The following is a 25,677-nucleotide window of genomic DNA, read 5'->3' as shown; positions in this document are numbered from 1 at the left end:
TTTTCCGTTGGCTTTACATTGGTCGTTTTTTTGCTTGTCCGGCTTCCTTTCACTCTTAATGAGCGTGTTCATTTTGAGTGTAAGCTTTTGGAGCCGTGTTGTTTGTACAGTTTGACCCCTATTAATATATTGCTTACTCTTACCCAAAAAAAACAATGTAGTATATACTTTACCTTTGACAAAGCCATTTTGAATTAAAAACTTACTTAGTCTGTCGTACCAAACTCAAGGTGCTTGCTTTAAACCATATAGAGCCTTTTTCAGTCTGAATATAGAGTCTAGTTTCCTTGGGTCTTCAAAACCGGGTGGTTGTTCCACATAGACTTCCTCTTGGATAAATCCATTTAGGAAAGCACTTTTGACATCCATTTGGAATAACCTGAAATTCTTATGACAAGTAAAAGCAAGTAATAATCTAATTGCTTCTAACTAATGCAGCCCACATTGAAGACCGGCTCTCTCGACCAAGAAGATCGGCCCGCATTAAAGCTCGCGAGAAACCGAGAAGCCATAACGACATCTTGAGTCCATCCCGGAAGCTGGAAAGACACCTTGGGAGCCATGAAGACGTTATGTTTTTATTATTTCTCCTAGTTTTAATGTTCTGTCTTTATTTCTCCTAGTTTCAATGCTCTGTCTTTATTTCTTTGTGATATAAGCCATCCAATTTCTGGTAGAAGACGAACAGCTTTTGATGAATGAAAAGCTTTGCTTGAAGCAAGTATCATGAACCTTGTAGAGTTCATACCCTTGAAAACCTAGAAGAGTTTTCCTCCGTCCTGAAGAGTCGGAGCTTTCGAAATCTGCATCCTTGAAGAGTTGCAGGTCATCGATATAGAAGAATCGGTGCCCCCTCAACTTCCTTGGAGGCCTAGAAGAGCAACCAACGAAGTTTCTATATTTTCCTATTCTGTTCGTTATTTCCAACCCAATTTCGACTACTCTACAGTGCTTATTTCAGAAAACCAAAAACAAAGAAATTGTAGATCCAGAAGTCTTTGTTCATTTGGTTTTGGAATCAGGTCGATCCGATCTGTATCGACAAAGATACGACTGTTCTCCTGAGCTTGCGCAGTGCTGAAATTTCTGTCGGTCCTGTTTCCCGTGCACGAGTCACTCTCCCGATCCTATTGTTTGAGAAAGCCTACCCTAGGCTTGCATCACAAATCTTGCTACTGGCACGTAAATCTCATCATAGTCCATCCCTTCTTCTTGTGTATATCCCTTGGCCACAAATCTTGCTTTGTTTCTTACGACTTTTCCTTTCGTTCATCTTGTTCCTAAAAACCCATTTAGCTCCAATGATGGATTTTCCTTTTGGTTTAGGAGTCAATTCCCAGACATCATTGTACTAAATTGCCCGAGTTCTTCTTGCATAGCTTCAATCCAGCTTTCATCGATTAGAGCTTCTTCTATGCTTTTAGGTTTTATTTCAGAAATAAGAGTCATAGCACTAGACTCTTCACGTCTTTTGGATCTTGTGCGGAATTCCTTCATTAATATCACCAATAATGAGATCTTTGGGATGACTAGACTTATGCTTCCATTTGCTGGTTGATTTGTCAAATTGTTGATTATTTTTCTCATTTGAATCTTCGATGATCATTTTATTCTTGGTCTTTTGAAGTTTGAGCTACTTGGAGATTTAGACTTTGTAGAGTCCGGAGCGGGTTCGAGATTCTTCAAGTTGAGTCTGAATCGATTCATTTTGCATAAAGTCTTGAAATTTGACATTCATCGATTCCTCCACAGATTAGTCTTTTTGTTGTATACTCTGTAAGCTTTGCTTGTAATAGAATATCCAAGGAAGATACCTTCATCTGATTTTTCTTCAAACTTACCAACTCGATCATTTGCATTTTTCAAAATAAAATATTTACATCCAAATACATGAAAATACGAAACAATTGACTTTTTTCCTTTGAATAACTCATAGGAGTTTTCTCAGAATAGGCCTTAGAAAGACTCCACTAATAATATAGCACGTTGTAGAAAGCTGCTTTAGCCCAAAAACGAGAAGAGATGTTACTTTCAATTAAAGAGTTCTAGCCATTTCCTAAAGCGATCTATTCTTTCTTTCCATGACTCCATTTTGCTCCGGAGTATTTGGTGAAGAGAACACATGCTGAAAACCAGATTCATCACGGAATTTTGTAAAGTCTTGATTTTCAAATTCGCCTCCATGGTCTGTCTTGTATACTTGAAATAACATACATTTCTCATTTTAGACCTTTTTAGCAAACTTTATAAAATAGAAATGGTTTCAGACTTACTTGCCGGAAATATACCCAAGTGAATCGTGAGTAATCATCCACAATTACTAGGCAGTATTTCTTACCTCCAATACTCTGAGTTCTAGTTGGTCCAAAGAGATCCGTGTGTAGGAGCTGCAGTACACGATTAATGGATACTTGATTTATTGGTTTGAATGAGTTTCATGTTTTCCCAACACACATGGTGTGCATAGATCAAACTTTTTGGTATGTCGGTTGGGTAGTCCACAAACAAGCTTCTTTGCTAAGATTTTGGCTATTTGCTTCATGTTGATGTGCCCAAGTTTTCTATTCCATAAGTTTGCTTCCTCTTAAATTGAGATTAGACATTGGGTTTCATCTGGTTTGATATCCAAGAGGTAGATATTCCCATGTTTCGCCCGTGAAAGACTAAGAGGAATCTTTACTGGTTTCTGAACATATTCCTTCTTAAAAGTTGATTTTGAAACCGATTGTCGCACGCTGATTAATGCTCGCAAGTTGTAGTTGAGTCCTTCTACTAAGGAAACATTACTGATCGTGAGGCTTCCAATCTTTACAGTTTCGTATCCCACAATTCTTCCTTTGCTATTTCCTCCAAAAGAAACTTTTCCACCACTAACTTGTACAAGTTTTATGAAGTAATTTGAGTCTTCCATGTCATATGTCTTGAGCATCCACTATCCAAGTACCATTTAACATTTTTCTTGATAGTGACCTGCATTTAGAAAAGAGACTCAAGCTTTCTTTGGTACCCATATTTTCTTGGGTCCATTGGTGTTAGTGTAATATACCCCATACCTTCTTAATAGGTTTCTAAACCATAGGACATTCTTTCTCAAAATAATCTGAGCTATTGCACTTAGAACATTTAAGAGCACTGCGACCTATTGGTTTTACAAAAAAAAATTGAAAATGATTTTTGTAAGAATCTCTTGTAGGTCTTTGCTTAATTCTTTCCTTTTACTTTAGGAAAATCAATTAGAGGAATGGTTTTAGGTAGTCATTCTAAACCTGATTTGTTGAAGTAAGGTCTTTGTCTTGAAAGAATTTTTAAGTTTCTCAGATCTATAGAAAATCTTTTAGAAATACTTGAGATATCATTTTTAAGAATGCATTTTCTTTTGAAAGATTGTCTACATTTTATTTCAAAGTAGTAACACTTTTGTCTAAACTTTTGACCTTTTTTTCAAAACATTTTCCTATTGTTTCAATGCAAATTTTCTCTTTTAAGTTCGGAAATCCTTTTGAGAGAGGTTTTGAGACTAAGATACAATTCATCAACGTATCTAGAGACTTTAGTAGGGATTTTCAAATTACTTACCTCGATTTCCTTTGTCTGAATCTGAGTCTATCTCGGAGTCTGAATAAGGTTTGATTGTGCCATGAGACAAATATTGGCATAATCATCATCACTTTCCTCACATTTTGTATCACTCCAAGTTTCTGCTTTAAGTGCCTTTCGATATTTCTCAGTTTTTCCTTTCTTTTTTTCAAAATGGGACAATTGGGTCGATGTGTCCTTTTTCTTGCATTCAAATGGACTATATCTTTATTGGATTCATCATCCTCAACTAACTTATTCATTTGCTTTTGAAAACTTTGTTTCTTTGGATTGAATCTTCTCCCCTTTCTGTTTAGTTTTCTAAATCTTCTTATCATGAGAGTGAACTCTTCATCATCCATATCGTCTTGAAACTGTGATATCAGAATCATCATTAAATTTTAATGCAATGGATTTCTTACCTTTAGGATCTTCATCTTCGTTGATTTGTTCCACTTCATAAGACTGAAGAGTCCCAGCAATTTTTCAACAGAGTGGCATGATTCTTTGTCTCCCTTATTGAGGTCTTTATGTGATTTCAATCCTTGGACCAAACCCAAGATAACTTGTTTACCTTCATGGGTCCAGAAATGGTTGATCTTGATATTCAAGACCATTCACGATTTCGTAAAACAACTAAACATGTTAGTGATAGATTCTCATGATTTCATTTTGAATGCTTCATATTGACCGAGCAGAATGTTGATTCTGGTTTCTTTCACTCGATCGGTTCCTTCATAGGTGATATGTAATCTATCCCACTTCTTTAGCTATTTCACAAGAAGATGTTCTGTTATATTCAGTAGGAGATAATGCAATATAAAGAATAAATTGCTTTTGCATCAAGAGCTTGTCTCTTGATTATCCCTCTTGAGTCATTTCCACTTTGGACTCAACACTTCTTTTCCTCTTTCTAAGACCTGGTGCAGCTTTAGGAATGATTCCTTTGTCTACCACATCCCATTCGAGGAGGATCCTTTGATCTTAGGAATGCATTCATCTTGTTTTTTCCATATGTTGTATACCTTTCCATCAAAATAAGGCGGTGCTGGTATTGCTTTGCCCTTCAGAGTCTGAAGCCAACATACTAGCCATGGATCTTTAACTGCAAGTAAAACACTTCAACTTAAGTGAGTACACAAGCTCGATACCAATTGAAAGCTAGTACGAGCACCTAGAGGGGTGAATAAGTGCAAAAATAAATTTCTCGAGAGAAGTGTGCAAACACTAATCAATAATAGATTATGAAAAGGAAATTAGACTCTTGTAGACAAAATGAATTACAATCAAAGTAAAAGAGCGTAGAGAAGAGAATAAGAACACAGGGTTTATAGTGGTTCGGCTTAATCCAAGTCTACGTCCACTCTTCCGCACTGACAGCCCACTGGTTAGATTTCACTATGAATCAAAAGAGTTGTTACAGTAAAGCTCTTCCTTAATTCCATAGTGTAGAGACTCTGCTACACTTCCTTAAGGTCTCACAAAGATATAGACTCTCTTTTGAGTACAAGATTTCACTCAACAATTTAATTGACTAAGAACAAGGGACTTGGACTTTGGAATTCTTCTATCGCGCACACACTTGAACAACTAGAACGTCTTCCTTATATACTCCTTCATGCCATCACACCCATTGGCACTTACTAAAGGAGTTCTTCCGGTCTACCCGTTGACCACGAATCAATTAGAAAGATTTCGGAATTATTTAAGGAATATCACGATAGCCCACCAATCTTTGCTTAAGCCCATACAATCGGGATCTAGATTTCCATAAGTAGAACCTTCCAAGTATACTTTGTCAATCAACGGATCAAAATCCCTGAATCAATCTCAATTTGAATAATGGATTCCGACATGCTGTATCCAGCCAAGAGATCTTCTCGGTCGATAGAATCAAATCCTTAACAAACATTCAGTTCTAGATAAGCCTTCTTTGACGGTCTAGAACGCCAATGAGGATAGACTTTGGGTCTTGAGTCTGGCAGTCCAGAAGTCTTCAGACTTTGATGGAAGAGTCTGCAAGTCTTCAGACTAGACTAATGGAAATGTTTTGTCAACTTCAAAACACTCAAGGAAGTTTTCTCCAACACGTTATTAGGTGTAATTGGAGCTTGGAAACACCGAGAGTGTTTGAGTGACTTAGTATGTAATCTCATTATATCGCTTGATCTATAGCGAAATTCGCTGCTGCTCTCCCGTGGACGTAGATCTTTACAAGCCGAACCACGTAAATCTGGTGTTCGATTCATTTTTCTTACTGTCTATATTATTGTTCGATCGCTCGCCTTTTCGCAGCAATTGGTATCAAAGCCAGGCTTGTCTAAGTTGGAAGCGAATCGATGGCGACGAAAGAAGTAAAAGTGAGAATCGACGATTTGATGGGAAGGATTTTTAGTTTACGGAAGATGCAGATTGAAGATTATCTTTACCCAGATAAAACTGCACTTACCCTTATTTGGGGAGAAACCAAAGACGATGAAGCAAGCTGATTGGGATTTGCTGGATAGACGAGCTATGGGTGTTATTCAGCTGACGTTGGCTTGTAACGTCGCGTTTAACATCTTGAAGGAGAAGACCACTGCTGATTTGATGCAAACCCTATCAGATATGTACGATAAGCCCTCTACAATTAACAAGATCTGTTTGATGCGACATCTATTTAATCTGAAGATGAGCGAAGGTGCATCAATGGCAGATCATATTAATGAATTCAATGTGATTGTTAGTCAATTGAGTTCAGTTGAGATTAATTTTGAAGATGAGGTACGTGTTTTGATTCTATTATCCTCATTACCTGATAGTTGGAATACTATTGTTACTGTTGTTAGTAATTCCTCTAGGTCAACAAGTTTGACGTTTGATGGGGTTTGAGATTTAATTCTAAGCGAGGACATTCGTAGAAGAGAATGCAGCGAATCTGTATCTTTGCTTTAGTAGGTGAAAATAGAGGAAGGTCTGTAACACGTGTGGGTAAGAGTAGTACTAATATGAATAGACGCAATCAATCTAGGACTGGTAATGTTGTCTGTTGGAGTTGTGGTAGAGGGGACATCTTAGAAGGGATTGCCTTAAGTTAAAGAATGATAAGGGTAATGGAATTATGGTTGATTCTGCAGATAATGTTGCAGCTATAGCAAATAATGCCGATTATGTCTTGTTTGTCACTAATGATTCATCATTTGATGGATGGGTTATCGATTCCGGTTTTCTTTTCATGTCACGCCAAATAGAAATTGGTTTATCACTTATCGGTGCACGGGTAGTGGTAAAGTCCAGGTTAGGGAACAACGCTGAGTTCGATGTTGTGGGTGTTGGTGATGTTAAAATCAGAATGCATGATGGTATTGTGAGGACATTGACTGGAGTGAGGCATTTTCCAGAATTGAAAAAGAACTTAATTTCCTTGGGTGCCCTAAATTCAGCTAGTTGCAAGTATTCTTCAAAAGGTGGAGTTCAAGGTTGTTCGAGGTGCCTTGATGATAATGAAAGGAATTAAGCATGATGGCTTATATAAACTTCAAGGTGAGACAATGATAAGTTTCACCCCGGAGACGTCGAATGCATATGTTCGAGAGTCTTTTGATTGCTCGAAGAAGACCTGGAGGTTTGTGCCAATGCACAAGTTTGATGCTAGTGTCAGGATCACGCAGTCAAGAGCTTTGATCAAGACGAAGACTAGTAAGTCGATCAAGCATATGTAAACTGACAATAGTATGGAGTTTTGCTCAGAGCTAGTAAATAAATTCTGCATGAAAAAGAGCATAGTGAAACACCGCACTAGTGCAAATAAATCACAACAATTTGCAGAATTGACTAGAAGAACATTACTAGAGATGGCCCGAATAATTATCTCTAGTGCTGGTATTGCTAGGAGAATCCTAGCTGATGTGTAATACAATGAGCTGCACAGTGAATAGATCCCCATCAACTACTATTGAATGGCGGACTCCTGAAGAAGTGTGGTCAGGTAACGTCGCTGGTTATTCTATTATTAGAATGTTTGGTTGCCCGTGTTATTTTTGAGTGAGTGATGGTAAGCTTGATTGGAGGACAAGGTGCATATTCCATGGTTATGAACAAGGTGAGTGGGGCGATAAATTGTGGTGCCCGAATATAAATTCACTATTGATAGCAAAAGAAGTTACCCTTGACAAGTCTCCGATACTTCTGGTTAGGAGTGTTTGTGGCGGTGTTAATATAGATCTGGACGGTGTTCAACCTGAGATGGAGTTGCGACCAGAACTCCTAAGGTAGTGAGTATGAGTACTAGCAAAGTAATTGACACAGATGGTACTCATAGCGAGGTGGAGCCTATAAAGCCAACGGTTGCTGTAAATGCTGATATTGACAAGGTACTTTTTCGATCTCCTAATAGATATAGATGCAACAATGGTTTTGCTTTATTTGCGGTTGAGGAGGTTGCGTCGGAAAATCCTTGCAGAGCAGTCAAAGGTGCATGTGGAGTTGGTATCATGATGAGGTCTCGATTATGGCAAAATTCAAGTAAGGCTTGAACTTGAATAATATACGTAGCGGTTGAGCCCATTGGGGGCTATGCAAGAGTAGCAGCAAAGTTTGAAATTTTGTGAAGCGATTGCGACTTGGCTCAAACGTCGAGTCAAGGTGGAGAATTGTTAAAATATATCTCGAGTTTGAGTCCAATGTGAAATTACTAATATTCCGAATTGGATATGTTATGGACATTCGAAATCGAGCAAAGAAAATCCGAATATCAACTTCCCAAATTTGAATCTGCGTTGGAGAGTTTGGCTGCTAAAATAGGAAAGTCCAACTCGACTAGGACTTGGATTTTGTTTAAATTATTGAAGATATGTTTTGGATAGGAAACAAAATCCTATGAAAAGTTGGCAAAGGAATAAGAGTTTCACTTATATATAGACTTGTGGCCATGGATGGTAGAAGTGGATCACAAATTGTCTTGAAGTGCCGCATGAATGCTCGGTGTTCCGCTGTTGATCATGAAGAATTGTTCTTGAAGCGCCGTCTTGTCGTCGAGTGCTTGGGAGGATTTTCTTTGTCGTTCTTGTTTGTGAATTACATCCAAGAAGATTTAGTGTTCATGCCAATTAAATCTTGTGGTAAGATTTGCATGTAATTCCTTCATGAGATTGAGAGATTATTTCTTGAAGAATTTCGGGGCTAAACACTGCATGCGTTATTGGGTGTAATTGGAGCTTGGGGACACCGAGAGAGTGTTTGAGTGACTCAGTGTGTAATCTCCTTATATTGCTTGATCTATAGTGAAATTCGTTATTGCTCTCCCCGTGGACGTAGGTCTTTACAACTGAACCACGTAAATCTGGTGTCCGATTTATTTTCTTCTTCTGTCTATATTATTGTTCGATCGCTCGCCTTTTCGCAACACCATGCCTAACAATTTTACCACATAATCAAGCGCAATGCATCACAATCATTCACACGTGTTCCGATTAAATCTTGTGGTAAGATTTGCGTGTAATTCCTTCGAGATTGAGAGATTATTTCTTGAGGAATTTCGGGGCTAACACTGCGTGCGTTATTGGGTGTAATTGGAGCTTGGGAAACACCGACAGTGTTTGAGTGACTCGAGTGTGTAATCTCCTTATATTGCTTGATGCATAGTGAAATTGGCTATTACTCTTCCCATGAACATAGGTCTTTACGGCGGAACCACGTAAATCTGGTGTCGATTTATTTTCTTCTTCTGTCTATATTATTATTCGATCTTTCACTTTTCCGCACACTATGCCTAACAATTTTACCCCATAATCAAGCGCAATGCATCACAATCATTCACACGTGTTCCGATTATTACGACCCCTCAAGCCACGGCCAACACAAGAGTCGGTGGTCTTCTGACATAACCAGGCATCATCCCGCCTCATCAGGCACGACAACGTCTAGAACCCCTGCCTAGATGGCATTCCATAAAGGAGCATCGGTCCGGCCTCAACCGCGACTCGGCTTCGAACTCCTGCCGGGCATCCAATAAAATCGGGCATCATCGGTTGACAGGTTCCATTAAGTGACCATGCAAGCACATATTTAGCCAAGAACACCATACTTTGTTTTCAAATGCTTTGTTTTCAAATAATGAACTTGGCCAATTTTTTTATTTAAAAATCTCGGTAAAATAATCGTGCGTGGTCACGTATTCAAATCGAACCGTCAAACTTAATACACTCCCATTTAAAACTCCACAGTTTTATATAGCACGTAAGATTTGGCGTACGAACCCGACACTTCACATTTTTTTTCATTTAATTGTCCATAAAATCATTTTGGCAATAATAATAGATAATTAGCATGGAACAACCAATCACATAATATCGCACGTGCAAACACTCAAATTCACGCATAATTTTATCCAAGAAAATGAGCGTAAAATTCTACGTAACGACTAACCCGTCACTAATTACACTAATTGCAATTAATTAAATAAATGAAGATTAAATAAATAAATTACTATTAATTAATATAATCGTAATTACTTAAACTAATCGTAATTAAAATTAATCTAAACCATTCTTAATCTCAATTAAACTAAAACAAGCTTACTTAGGACTAATCACAATTAGTGCTAATCTAATCACCCCTAAGCACAATTAGTGCTGGTGGCAGCAGGGGTGAGCTGGTGGTGGCACTGTGGAGTCGCCACTGGTTGGTGGCGTGAGGCGCAGGCAGTGCTGGTAGCAGCGATGGCTGCTCGGTGGGTGCTAGACGGTGGAGACGGAGAAGTTGATGGTGGAGTTGGCGGGTAGAGATGCTGGTGTGGTGGTGACGGGGTGGGGTTGGCGTGTGAAGTTGCGGGTGTGTTGGGGCGTTGGTGGTCGGTGAAGTGGACGGTGGTGATGGAGTAGTGGCGTGTGAAGTTGCTGAGGTGAAAGGAAATGGCAGAAGGAAGGAGATGAAGAAAAATGAGGGAGAAACGTGAGGAAGAAAATGAGAAGAAGGAGCAGAAGGGGAGGGTCGGCTGATCTTGCGTGAGAGAGAGAGAGAGACAAGGAACAAAGACCAATCAAAACTCTTAGATAAATATCTCAATTCATCAATCATCACATAAGCCTCCAAAGTTTTATGCTCATCCTTGGTCACCCAATCACAAATTAACTCTAATTTCCCAAAATTAAAACCTTTTTGGGTAGAAAAATCCAATTTCTCATCTCTATCCGAATTTCATTTCCTTTTTCTTTTTGTCCAAAAATCATTTTCCACAAAAATTTCGGACTCGTTGAAAATTTCCCAAAAGATGAGACGACGTCCAATAAATAAATTATGACAGCGGCAACATTCGATTCGAAATCAAATTAAATTTCGTGGTTAAAATTGATCGAACGTGACTTTAGTTAGCGTTTGACCCATGATCGATAATTTTGATCCACGTTTGTGCATCTCCGAATCGTAGATGAGAAACCAAACTCACTCTATGGATCCGATCCGCTTTCAAAGTCAATTTGGAATCAACTGATTATTTTAATTCATTTTCTATTTTCCTAAAAATGACAAGCATGCTATTTAAAAATTAAATATCCATCAATAATGCGACATTAAGCAACCAGATAATGACCACCAATATATATCAAACATAAATATAAGATAAGATAACAATAGAAAATTACACTTGCAAAAAGTAACAAACCATAAAAATGAACACGCGAGGCAAGCGGCAATGCAAGTGAATAGAAATGAGCAACAAGACGAGTGAACAAAGGCGAGCGATGAGACAAGCAAAGAGAGGCAAGCCCCAATGCAAGCAGTGAGCAGTCAAGCAACGCGAAGGCGAGCAAGCGAGGTCAAGACAAGTGAAGAGTTTCTTTTCTTTTCTTTTCTTTTGTCAAATTAGGGCTAGGTTTCTAGGCGCTAGAATTTAAAATAAACAAAAGCATATAATATATAATAACATATATTATGTACAGGTTAGTCCAATCAGGACCAATCATAAACTCGTAGGATCAAGGATCAATCCGCACAATGTAGGGTCTAGAGATCTAAAATCAAAGATCAACCTAGTCTCCCTGAAAATCATATTAGAATCGGCTGGATTGAGTCTGTCCAAAATTGGTTCAGAATTGACCATGGACCAATGCTCACCATAAGGGGTGTTTTCAACTTTTCTCCACTACTCAAGATATCTCTCTCAAGTTGACCGTTGAAGTAGCTCCCTCTCAAAATATCTTTGTTTTCTTACCAATCAAATACCCTTCTCTCTTTAATATCTTATCCTCTATAAAGTACTTTGGCTTAAAAATAAAAAGTATCAAGTACACTTCGTATTTTTCTTATGATGTATTTTAGAATAACTACTATTTGGAACACGTGCATTGCATGGGTTGTTCCTATTGCAACTTTGATGGAAAGTCTTGTTATAGGATCGAAAATATTAAGTTGTTGTTTTTTTAATTGACTACCCTTTGGAAACAAGAAATAACCGCACCAACAATAAATGGAAATTCTTTACCTTGACATATTTTTAAAAAAAATTGATTAATACCACGAAAAACTTCAAATTAATATACATGTGATAAATTTATCATAAACTAATTTTTTTTTTAACTCTAAAAATCCCAAACTAATATTTTGGCCACTAAAGAGCCCAAATTAATATATCTATGACAAATTTACATCTATTAGTTTCAATAAATTAGAATAATACAATGAAAAAGCCACAAACCAATACATCTATGATAAATGGACAATAAAACCTGTCAACCCATTACGTGTCATCTAACTCGGCAACTTACCTATAAAATTTCACGAAAATTAATATAGGGTAAATTTGTCCCAAGTATATCAATTTGGGGGGTTTTCATATAATGACCCTAAAAAAACTTGCGAATGATTATGCAAGTGTGTGAATCTATAATGAGAAAAAGTAAAATTTAAGCATTTTAAAGTTTATTAAATCATTATTTATAAACATGTAATAAAATTATAAAAATAATAAATTGATTCTCAAGCTTCAAATGAGCCAACACGGAACTTAAGAACTAGAGGTAACTTTTTTTTTTTAGTAGTTTGATAATTGTATGATAGAGTTTTGAAATTCCATAATGAATAAAAATTTTTCCAAAAATAAAATTTGCTCTGAAGCCCAAAACCAGCGTGGACTGAACCGAGTAATCTCGGTCCAAGCATTAAGAAAAGTCAGGGCCCGTTTGTTTGGGAGGCCGAAAATCCCAATTATTTTGAGCCGTTTGCACTCTAAATTACTTACAATATATAAAAGAAAATGTAGTTATTCAATTAGACTGACCAGCTAAGTGTTTCCAGGCTCAAACTCAACTCAATAATTACTTCACATCGTTTCTTTGTAAAGTTTAGGTATACGTATCATCTCAGTACAAAATGACTTAAAATATTTAATTTGAATCTTTTAGGGTAATATGCATCATCTCCTCCTGCTAACTTCCGCCGTTAGAATCTGCATTATCAGTTCATGTCAAAAAAATTCAATGGCTGCAGCTACAAGCATTATCAAGGCCGGTCGAGTCAACCACGGATATTGCTCAGACACCTGAACTCAACTAGACTAAAAACTCAACCGTCTCGTACTCAAGAGTCAAGCTTAATCAGATTTCATTCTTTCATGCTCGACTTTGGTTATGAATGCTCACCCGCTCGAGCCTGGTTCATTTATCAAAATCAAGTTCGACCTTTGTGCATGATCGTGCCTAAATTTTGTAACTTTCAACTCACGTTGTGTCAACCAAGGTACCCTTTTGAGCTTGATTGTGGTTTCAAGTTTGAACTTCAACTCACGAACATTCAATTGCTCGACAGTTTGACCCAGTGAAAAATGCATGAAATATCCATATTCATCTGGTCTTTAGATACAACCTCCCGAAGAAAAAGATATCATTGCATGCTGTGCATGAAGATAGTACCTGAATAAACTGAAAATGCTGCCTTGGCAGGAATTATGAGATACTAAAAATGTAAGAATCTACTGATTCACAAAAACACCATTATTCGTAAGAGAAAAGTTTGCACGTGTCTCACCCGATGAATGGAACTGCATTTCTCGACATTCCCTAAGATGACTACAAATCAACATTTTGGAAAAAAAGGCATGTTCCTGGTTGAGCATGTGGTCAGCATGTCCGACTACTTAGCCATTGGTGGAGAAACAACTAATACTTGAAAACAGTTCTAAAAAGACCGGTGCGCTTGACATTGCCATAGGCACAGTACACTTACTTAGTAAAGAGAATAAAAGTGTTACACTGTGCAGTCTTACACTCAACATCATCAAAAAGACAATGCAAAATCAAAGGGAAATATTTATTACTGTGATTAGGAGCCCATGAGAAATGACTTGTTGAAACTAAGTCGACCAATATTTCACGGAATGTTCAAGGTCGTCAATGAACACTAAAGAACATCACGAACTATAAATGTAACAGAAATGTTCCATAGTTTTACAACATACATATGATCTACTGAGCTATTCCCATTCAGAAACCTTCTGTCATTGCAAAAACTCGACCAGCTAAGGAGGACCTAATGCAGAGATAGCCGCTTCGATTTCCTGTCAAGTGAGAATTGCAAATTTCAATTTTATCTTTCTGTGAATAAAAAGGTTGAAGGAGCCATCACAACTAGTCATATGTAAATTCAACAGAAAAGTATTTAACACTTGCACCTCATTCCTCCATTGACTACTGACTAGAGTAAGATGTATGATTAAATCAACACAAGCACAAACAAAAAGTGGATTCTGCTAAAAAGCATGGAAATGATGTCTTTTGATGCATATGCACTTTCTCATTTACAATGTCTGGAAAACACAAACTCCACAGTGTATAGTAGGCCCAATTAACCAATACCCTAAAGGCACTCGTCAACAAGACCAAATATCGAAATTTGAAGCCAACTAAAAATAAAGAGATGTTGTACCTCTCGTTTATGTCTGGCTGAAAAGTGAATCAAAAGAATAGCTTTGTTTGCAAACCTATCTGCACAGCCAACAATCTGGGTTCCCAAAATTGAACAAACATAGAGGTAGGGCGATCAGGCGGCACAACCAAAAAATGCAAAGTTAGTTTAGGAGAAATCACACTAGATCTGGAAACTTACCTCAGAGAGATGAGTATGCCCATAGTCCTTGGCATGTTCTACTGTCACCTTGTCATCGACAAAGGTGCTCTGCATGATGAAATAGCAGTAGAGAAAACAACTAATTAAAAACAAAATCATGATAAGCTAATGAGCAAGTAGCATATCAAATTTGTTCTAAGGATAACCTAGATAAAAAAATATCATGTATGGTACAATGACCTTATTCTGACTGTAGAAGTAGCAAAATGGATTGTCAAATCATACCCCATTAAGCACAATGCTTCTTCCTGGAAGCTTAAATGCCATCCCTTAAACACACTCCGGCAGCTAATTAGGCACAAGAAACGAGATTCATCACTTTCATTTGTTTGTCTTCAAACGCTCTAATGAATTACTACTGGATTACTATCACTTCAGTGCAAGAACACAGTTACATCCAAAGCCGTATGCACACAGGGTAGCTTATGCTACCCAAAGTCCTCTTACTCCTTGTCGAACACTCTAACAGAGAGTAGCATATACTTTTCCATCATTGGTTATGCATACTGAAATTTTGCATATGCATGTTTTAAGTAAATGCAACCAAAATCTGCTCAGTCATCGATCATAGAAAAGAGATCGATAATAAATAAGAAAAGGTGACAGAACAGAGTTAAAATGAGCCCTTGAGTAGTGAATAAAACTCAAGTGTGCAGCCTCTTAAGAAATTTACATCTCGAAATTAGAAAAAGAGACCACATGGCTAAGGTTGTTTCTTGTTGCAATGTCTTCATTGGAGAGACTGAAGCCTATCTATATGAGTGATCGCACACTGTGTTATGTTTCGTGGTCTACCTGCTTAAGCAAATGGTAAATTTAAACCACTTTTAACTTAACAAATGCAAATCTGATGGTCATTATCTTTAACAACCTTCTCCGGGAATGTACCAAATGCATGCTTTGCTACCTAATACAAGTTCCACTCTAGAAAATCCAGAATAATAGCCAGTGACAATTCTTGATTTTCCTCCCAGCTCAGTTCTTTCCTTTGTTTCCAAATAGAGAAAGGAAATTCATCCCATGTGCAAGCAGATCAGAAAGTGAAGAAGAAAACCCTTTTTGATCCCCACGTTTCCACACTAGAGACATGGGGGTAATGCCAGGGATGGCTATATTTCTGGGAGTGAACTCTAGGCAAATACTAACTTGCTAAGAATTAAGCTGTAGAGTCAGCTTCAACAGGAATCACGTAAGGGTAGATTGATTCACGTTGTGCTCCAACTCGACAACTCTAGCTTTCCTTGAACAACCCTCTGTCTTTTTTTGCCATAGAGGTGACAGGGGAACTTACCTCCATAATAAGAATCTTTGCCCTCAAAACATCAGCATTATTTTCATCATGGATAAAATCAGAAGTGGTATCTCCAGTAAAAGCAACTTCAGGTGTCGTTGTGGTGTATGTGATCTGGCAAAGCAAGAATGAAGCAGAGATGAAATAACAAAGCAATTAAACAGGAGATGATGAAATAAGAAAGAACAATTCTCGTCGTGTCACAGAGAATGCAAAGCATCCAATGGAGTAATACAAATCCAAGAGCAATAAACAACACAAGGTGCCTTTTTCTCTGTCCAAAGACAAAATGCTTAATTACAATGATGGATTCCAGCATTAACTTACAAGCCACAAGGCGACCGCAGCTTTTATCTGAAAGCATTTCAGTCAGTGAAATTTCTTTCTAGCAGATAATTAAACTTGGGCAGGCAATTCATCCGAAGTCAACGGGAAAGTTAACAAAAATAATCACAAAACCGGTAATTAAACACTTGACAGGAAAAAATAAATATCAGATATGTGATTTACATTCATTATCTAGTACTTTTAACAGAGAATGCATAAAGAGGTAAGAGCCTCAAGTAGTTTTAGAAGGAAATACACAAGTAATATGGTAAAAATTAAAGGAGAAAGAATAGATTGATCACGAATTTCTAAGGAAAGGCAGAGTTATTTTGCAATTGCTTAAAACTAAAGACAACAAGTTCGGCAGAAAGCCTGCAAGGAATAAAAGAGAAAGGACATCCTCTCAAAGGGCATGATTCTAACAATCAAATTGGAAAACTGACCTCCACACCAGATAGCTTGAGATCCTGATCTTATTTCAGGAAGGCCCATATAATCCTGCTTGAGTTTCTCTTTCACTGAGTAAAAACTACATAACCCTGTAAATTATTAAGAAAGATTCATTTACCTTAAGGCAGGAAAGCATTTCAAATGAAAGTGAGAAGAGAAAGCATGTAGCATTTTAGCCTAACCTGGCTTGGTATGACATGATAAGTCCTAAAAGCTCGTACTTTAACATCTCTCCTGATATAAATCTCTTCTCCTGCACGCATAGGTCGTATGATCTAGAGTAATACAATACTGAGAGAAGTGAGAACAACAGCAGAGGATCTCTTTCAAAACTAAAATTCTGTAAAAGATGGACATTACCGACATCCATGCCGATTAGATTATGCTTCAGTTCTGAATTGTCCATCTTTCTGTGAACGTCAAAAAGTCTCTCAACATCTTCTTTTACACACTTTGGCACTATTACTGTTGGGGGCTTCAAAGAAAACAATCCACGACTTGCAACATACATGGCAACTCCTCCCTGATCACCCGGGCAAGATAACAAAGCCATTTTCCATAAGAACACACCACAATTTGAACAATGGTGTAGTCTCCCAAACAAAAACAACATGTAAAATTCAAGGAATGTGTTAAAGATGACAGATTGGGAAATTAATTGAGTGCACAACAACTACAAAACTCCCCAAGTGACTTCCCGGTATTGCAAACGCCACTTCATTCTGGTAAGAATTACTCATAACATTTAACACACCAAGAGTATACAAAGGCTGCTAATTGTAGAGCCAGAGCATTCTTTAGCAAAAACTCCCATCACATAACTCCACATCAACTGCCCAGCATCGAGAGCAAATGCCGACCCGACACGAGACCGAGACACTTCTCTTCAGAGGAAACCCACAACGTAAATTCTCTCAAAGAACCGACTTTTCAAGAAAAAAACGAAAGAAAGAAAGGAAGGGAGGAAGGGACTGACGATGTGATCCATGTGAGCGTGGGAGATGAAGAGGAAATCTTGAGAGATGGCGCGTTGCGGGCACCGGCCGATGTCGAAGGCCAGCTTCAGGGACGGCAAGATCACGCACGTCTCGTGGCCCGCAATCGACAACCCCTCGATCGGGTATCCTTGGATCATCAATTTCTTGCCGCTTCTCCGGTCGGTGCACGAGTCCGCCGATTCAGAAGGCCCCTGCTCCGACTCTTTCCCGACTTCCGTTTTCCCGCTTCCGGGTTTCGTCTCCATCGAAGAAAGGATCGAGAAAATCAAAACCAATTGATCCTCCTTGAGCGCGCGCGCGCGCAGGAAGAGACAGGAATTACAACGGTAAAGCGAGAACGAGGGATGTGTCTGGTTGGAGACACGAGCATGCACCGCAGGAGCACGAACGAGGGTTGGAGCAGAGGAGAGCGTTTGCACGGCGATCTTGGGCCTTTTTGTGGAATCGGCCCAAATTGGCTTGCGAGGAAAGCCCATCATTATCGGCGTACCATCCATCCCTTCTTTGAGCGAAGCGAAGGATTGACGCTGCCAACGCGGACAGCCCATGAAACTTTAACCATTTACACTCTATTTGTTTCGCGAAAAATCTAATATTTTTAGATAATATTTTTAGAAAAATGACAGTATTTTCCGATATTTAGCTGAAGCCTCTAAATGAACTAATGGTATGAAAAATCCAATTACCATAAAAATTTGAATTTCTTTCTTTTTTTTTTTTTCCTTTTCTTTTTTTTTTCTTTACTTTTTCCTTGTTCCTCGGCCAATGGCTAACTATGACGACGGCCGGTGACTAACCAGAGGCAAAGGAAGAGCTCTCCCAAGGCCGATGAGACTTGAGCTCGGCACAACTCACCGCGAGTCACCGATTTGTCTAGGTGGAGCCTCGTCCTTGACTCGGCTCGTCGAAATCTAGTGAGCTCACGTCTTGCCAACCTTGGTCAAGCACATCCCATGCCTATGGTTGGTGGCCAGCCGTGGGGTCGCGGCTGTTGCCATGCCCAATCACCAATCAAGGAAATAGAAAAAAGAAAAGGAAATTATTAAAAATTTGAATTTTTTAAAATATTTCTATAAGACATATGTCTCTTGCCAGTGGCCGGCGAGGCTGCCGTCGCCAGACATACATACTCACATACATACATTATATAGGCATCTTTAAGATGATCCGTTGGCTAATTTATAAGAGATATCATTCTCCTTGCATTGAGAAATTTTTGCAATTTCCACTCATTTTGGTTCCAGTTCGGATTTATACTTATCTCATTATATAACAGGATTATTATTCAACCAAAAAGGAAAATAATCTTAATGAGCTTTAACGTTACAAATTAACAATTGTGGGAAATTCTAACATATTTTGTGATTCTTATTACTAAGTATATCCCCATGTCATATGATAACGACAAATCGGAATTTCTACCTGTTATCGGATCCTTATAAGTCCCAATAACATAATAATTTACCTAACGATTCCACCCTTGTGTTCCAAAGATATTCATACGTAATAGAATACAATAGATTGCTAATATATATATATATATATATATATATATATATCTGATTTTAGTCAAATGAAAGTATTTTACTCAAGTGAGACTCACGACTAACTAGCTAGAACTCATCATGCACATAGAATATGAATTTCTTGTAAAAAAAATGACATAAATTATTTTACAAAAACAACTTATTATAAATTGTTCTTTACCCAAAATTCACTGTGAATGCCTAAGAATGCGTTGAGATGGAATAAAGTGCAGCATCTATCTCTATCTATATATGTAAGTCAAAAGTGTATATCGTATTACTTTTAGATCCCCTTTTAGCCTAGAATAAAATGTTGCCTTAATTTTGCAACGCAATTCATCTTCAGATAGAAAGAATAAAGTTGGTCAGAGAAAAAGGATAGAAAGGTTAAAAAAAAAAAAGAATACACTTGGCGAAGCTCCTTAATTGACGGTGCAACAACCAATTTCAATGTTCTTGGCGGTTCTTTCTTCCGTGGATCCATCTTTATGTTTATTTGGCACTATGTATGTACACAGTTCTATCCATGGATTGTTACAGACATTCAACTCAAGTTCACATTGATTTTTCGTTCTGTCTTTTATTGGTTCTGTCGAACGGGATCGAAGGTAGCCCCATGCGAGTTAATGCACGCCTGGACTTCTTCATAAGGAAAGTAAAGAATCGCCCCTTTGCTTGAGTTTGACACCCCTGTCTCTAGGGTTACGAAAATAAGTTTGGAATAAGAGAACACCTAATCTTACAAGGAAATCTACCTTGGATCCTACACAATTTTAAAGTAACAATCCCAAAACACTTCGCATATATCTTCCATCAGCAATCTCCTGCTATAAATAAACCAAGGCGTAGCACCATTAAGTACTTTTGGGGTAATCTTGAAAAGCTTCCCGAAAAATGGAGAGTATTGCAAGCAGAACGCGCTCCAAAGACCATAAAGTCGAAGAGTTTAAACCTGCTTCCGGTGGTTCGAGGACTCGAATTGCCATTACCTCGTTGTTGATCTTCCTGGTACGAAAACTATATAACAATGTCTTTAACCATTTTGTGTGCAGTGAAACATCATATCTCGATATCATGAGTTTTCGGCAAAGTGCCGACCATTCCCGCTTTAATTGAAAATTTTCTTAGAACCGTTCCCGGTAACATTATCTTGGGAGTGTTATAATTTTTTTCTCTCTTCCTTCCGACATTGGAAGTATAAATTAGGAGGAGGTCAAGAAATTCATGTTCTAATCTGTCTCCCATAACTGATTAATGTAGAAGAAGAATTTGAGAAATTGCGTCTAAAATGATCCTCTTAAGCTGTTGGAATTTCCCTCGAAGTCTACTCTGATGCTGGGTTTTGATCTAATTTTCTCCTCTCTTACTCAAAAACAAAAATATAGGTTTCAAGAAAGAAGACATCAAGATTCAGACCGATAGCATCGATCACGTAACGGTCAGCGGAGAAAGACTAGTGAAAGACAAAAGGTCAATTTGCTTCGAAGAAACCTTCAAAGTTCCGGAGAACTCGGCAATCCAGATGACGAGTGGAAGAATTGAAGAAGGAATTCTCACCGTGACGGTGCCGAAGCGAGCTCCAACTGTGACGGAGGAGGAGGAGGAGGAGGAGGAGGAGGAGGAGACCGAACACCATGAACAAGACTTGAACAAAGAAAGCCACGACGAAGCCGCCAAGCCACCCGAGAGCGAAGTGACAGGGAGAAAATCCAGCGGAGAATGTTGCCCCAGTGACGAGATCATCAAGAAATGGGGAGAAGAAAGAAGCATCTTCAGGAGCGCAATGAAGATGCTTAACGAGAAGAAGGGGATCGTCATTACAGCTGTTTTAGCATTCTCTCTCGGGGTCTGGGTATCACGTAAATTCAATTTGGGTGGCCATGAGAATGCACTTGAATGATTTGTTCTCCAGACGTTATATGTCTCGGATGCAATCACAATAAGAGCATCCTCAAGAACATGAAATAATGACTTTCATTAAGTTGCCCTGTCCATTGTTACTTTCCGTGGCAAACTAGACCTTAAACTGCAAAAGGGCGAAGACAAGTCCATCCAGTCTCATCTTCCCCTGCCAAATTTTCACAAGAAAAGGAACTTTAAGAAAGCAAATGCACTCAATGAATGGAGTAGGTTACGACAGAACGGGGCGAGAGCGGGAGCACAATCATAGCGTTACAAATACAAACTGATTCGTTGTCACAGGACACAATGTGAACCACCATATTAAGACTCTTCATTGGAAAAATTTCTTCCTCGAGAGTGATGAAGAAAAGTCCAGTTTGAGCACTTCTACCTTGATTACAAATTATTTTCTGACAATAGCATTGCATATATTGGCTTTGCACAACAAATGGACCGTATCTGTTGGAGCATATTACAAAGCAACAGATGACTGTGTAAGGTTTAAGATATTATGCTACTGACTGGACAAAAAAAGGGAAATTGAAGAACTAACTTCTTAAGTAGATCATTCATCAAGATGCATATTTACATTACTAAATCGTCTGATATGAGAACCGAATATGAAAGCATAAATCACCCTAAAAACCTTGTAGTTTCTAGCACTTTGAAGCAAATATCTACATTAGCTAAGACAGAATAGTTCATATCTCAATTATTTAGAGGCCATACCAGACTTATACTAGCACATTTACTGGTGTGTTGGCGCTTGAAGAAGACCATCACGGATCTGGGTGGTCACATCACGGATTGCCCCAGGACCATGGGGAATGAACACGGCAGAAGATTTTGATGATGCACCGATTTCCTTCATGGTGTCAAAGTATTGCGTCACAAGAACCATGTCCATGACATCTTTTGCGGTTGTTCCCGAACTTTCTCTGAGAAGCCAAGCACACTATCTCTTAAACCATCCACAATGGCCTGACGCTGGCGAGCAATACCCAGACCAGCAAGGTACTTGGACTCAGCCTCGCCTTCAGCTTTCTTGATTTGCAGAATTTTCTCCGCTTCAGCCTTCTCGTTTGCTGCAACCCTCAGTCTTGCAGCTGAAAAGGATGAAATTGTTAGAGACAGAATAACAAATAAAAACAAAACTTGCAGTAAATCAAATTTGATGCAGATCAAAATATACTTTTATATGTACTGGTGTATCTTATATTTTGTCTGATGCTGATGAAAAAATGTTCCAATAGTGGAGGTTTATGCAAGTCCATTCTCTTGTCTTCCATAAGCATGAGATTTCCATTTTTAAGTTGTCTAAATGGTAGCACTGGCTCAAAAAGGAGAAACTTTACAATGGCCACGGATCATATCTATGCTGAGTTTTAATTAAACCTTTGACATATGGCCTCTTAGAGCTGCAGATTACATGTTGCCATGTATCACTGACCATTTAGAAATTTTACCGTATGAACAATTATCTAGAATCAATCGGCAATTGAAATTTCAAGGGCTTCAAGAACTTTGCAGTTACCAGCATTAATTTCATTCATAGCTCGCTTAACACGTTCATCCGGTTCAATGTCAACGATCAGAGTTTGCACAATCTCATATCCATAGGCAGACATAGCCTGCAAAATATAGAGAACTCCAGTTCAGATTAACTCTCATAATAATATCGAGAAGTCTAGAGTGGGCAACCTTTTCAAGTTCATCTTCAACAGCTTTGGCAATTTCATTCTTCTGTTCAAAAGCATCATCCAAGTTTAGCTTTGGAACACTAGCTCTGATCACTGCAATGATTGAAAAACAAAAACAAGTTGCTTACTCAAAGTAGTAATTGAAGGACTGAAGTATGTTACTTGCACATGAGAACTGCATAATTTGTTCCAATAATACCATCAAACACGTAGGCCTGGATCTGACTCCTTGTGTTGGTGAGCTTGTAAAAGGCATCACTTGCTTTGCCTGCAAGGGCTCGGTATTGCACAGATGCAACAACATTGACAAAAACATTGTCCTGTGAGAAATATATCATGTGAGGTTAATTACCTATTCAATCATTGACATGTCAATTGGTAACAGTAACAAGATGCCATATCAAAGAAATGAAACAAGAAAAGGAATATGACCACTTCATCAACATTCAACTCCAAATTCACAAATTATTTAAAATGCATCGATAGACCCTCACTAAAACAACTCGACAAATCCACGAAAACTTGTTTAATTTTGAGCATAGGATATTCAAAAATCGATGTGCTGATTTAAACATTTTTCATTTCCCAATAAAATGATCACTGGCACATTTGTGTACTGTCGCAATATCCTCTGCAATGAAATCCATATGTTGTTAGAAGTTTGCACAATAGAACTGATAAACTTGCAAGGCAAATCAGCGTAATTGAACAAACCTTGGTCTTGGTTTCACATTTCACATCCAACTGCTGCAATCGGAGTGAGAGATGGCCAGCGAGCTGACTTCCGAGAAACCAAGGAAGACAGTGGCACCCTGGTTCCATTACTTCTTGAAACTTACCAAATCTTTCCTTAATAGCTACTGTGGACTGGTCAACTTGAACGCAGCAGCAGAGCAGGTTACCCATCTTATATGTCTTTCAACTGGATCCACAAGATTAGAAAAGAAGAAAAAACGTTTAGATCTAAGACCAGTCCAATTCAGATAAACAGAGGACACATGAGATGTCAAGAAGAAGAAGAAGAGGAGGAAGAGGAAGAGGAAGAATCCCAGAACGTGTCAGAGAAAAGAATTGTCCATAAAAAGCAGCAGCCAATTACTCTGATCAGCTCATACTGTTCAAATAGTAGATCGTAGTCATAGTACCATTACTTCTAAGTCCTAACCAGTACGGAAAGGTAATATATCTGATGCCAAGCAGATCATAACAAACAATTGAAGCAGGAAAAAGATCCAAATTTCATACCCCTCGAGCAAATTAAATCACAACGAGAATATGGTATCATTAAGAGAAAGAAGATTAATCAAGGCACAGAGAAAGAATGCCATAACATTTGGACAATTCAACAATACATGAAAAGTTTACACTACACGAAAGAGATGTAAGCAACAATTAAAAGACAAACTCACTAAGCACACATACAAGGGAGAGAGAGAGAGTTACCACCAGTAACTATGCACAAGATGGATGGAAAAATGACTAGAGAAAGATGAATATGTATGCATTTAATTCACTGACCCATTGAAAGACCATATAGTGCAACTTTGTTTATGAGTGTGATAGATATGGAAGTGAGCAGCTAAGGAAATCAACAGTACAACCAATTTAATCTTCTTTTGATAAATTGACATTTATTTTAATATCTGAGCTTTATATAGAGAAGCTATTGAGAGGAACACTAAGGTAAGCATCAAAAAAGTGGATTTTGACGAGAAAAAGGAAATACTTGAACCACTTTTTGGAGTTTGGATAGACGTTACAACTCAGGTCACAAATATTTCCTAAATGGCTAGAAAAGGATTCTGCACTTAATCCTTATCAGAATTACCACCAATGCATAGCCAGAAAAAATGTTTAAAAGATCAAGAAACAAGAAATATGCCAGCACTTATGAAAAAGTAATCCAAGCCAAATGATCAATTACAATGTTAGTCTTTATCCCTTATCCCTGTCCTCTTGTAAGAAAAGTTACATCTAACTTTGCTTCACTCATCAAGGCTATACATACTCTAATGGGTTAAAAACATTGATGACTATACACTGATAAATTAGAGGCAAATGCATTTCTTTTTCTGCAGATAACAATAAGTCACAATATCAGCAAACCTTTTGCAACATCAAGTTAATCAATCCACGTTAGAGTAAACCCTAGTACTAAGATTTCTGTGAGACAACCAAAGAGGCGAAACATCAAACACCATACAGACCACTCCAGAGAACTCTGAAAGGAAACAGATGTGACGAATAACTCGCCGAAAATGATCATTCATCGAAGTATCAAAGACAGAACAAGTATGCATAGTTCAGTAATTTAAGCAAACGTTTATAAAAACACTAATTGTGCAAGGCCAGATTATATATAAAAAGTGCATTATATTTTGCAAGACAACATGAAGCATCAGGAGCAATTGAGTGCAAGAGTAGGATGATCCCTATTATCTCTTATAACGCACCCACCACCATTTAGGAATAAAGAATTGCATATTTTTAAACATGCACAGACACACACAGAGACAAGGAACTACGTTTTCTAGTACCAAAGCGTCAGAGGGCTCGGCACAGAATGACTTGGAGGAAGATAGGATCGTGAGACTTCTTCGAGACCTGAACAAACGCTGTTTGTTAAATGCTTTCAAATACGATGTTGGCTCTTGAGATCAAAATGCAAAACAGTTTCTGTAGATGAAGATATTAAAAACGTATGAGGGGAGTCAACAGGTCAACCACTTGGAAATTCTCGCTACGACGCCATTCACTGCCTCAGCTGGAACCCCGACAAAACATTCCAAGAGCGTTTAAAACAATTAAAT

General features: G+C 38.2%; 1 protein-coding gene, 1 non-coding gene and 1 pseudogene across 2 annotated transcripts; 1 reads left to right on the top strand and 2 right to left on the bottom strand.

Moving 5' to 3' along the window:
* Positions 1–13,846: 13,846 nt before the first annotated feature.
* On the bottom strand, positions 13,847–17,998 carry LOC120289481 (annotated as a pseudogene).
* Positions 17,999–20,129: 2,131 nt separating this feature from the next.
* On the top strand, positions 20,130–21,251 carry LOC104425959. Its single transcript, XR_005547917.1, has 2 exons — positions 20,130–20,273; positions 20,651–21,251. It is a non-coding gene; the product is annotated as an uncharacterized LOC104425959 (transcript).
* A 451-nt stretch (positions 21,252–21,702) lies between these two features.
* On the bottom strand, positions 21,703–25,567 carry LOC104425961 (hypersensitive-induced response protein-like protein 1). Its single transcript, XM_018865754.2, is given in 7 exon segments — positions 21,703–22,097; positions 22,100–22,273; positions 22,702–22,798; positions 22,869–22,960; positions 23,067–23,187; positions 23,582–23,789; positions 25,405–25,567. Coding segments are annotated over 6 exon segments (858 nt in total). The 5' UTR covers positions 23,774–23,789; positions 25,405–25,567; the 3' UTR covers positions 21,703–21,915.
* Between the last annotated feature and the right edge of the window lie 110 nt (positions 25,568–25,677).

The sequence above is a fragment of the Eucalyptus grandis genome, chromosome 11, assembly GCF_016545825.1.
Source record: "Eucalyptus grandis isolate ANBG69807.140 chromosome 11, ASM1654582v1, whole genome shotgun sequence".
Taxonomy (NCBI): Eukaryota; Viridiplantae; Streptophyta; class Magnoliopsida; order Myrtales; family Myrtaceae; genus Eucalyptus; species Eucalyptus grandis.
The sequence above is the reverse complement of the archived record's forward strand: the minus strand, read 5'-3'. Positions and strand labels throughout refer to the sequence as shown.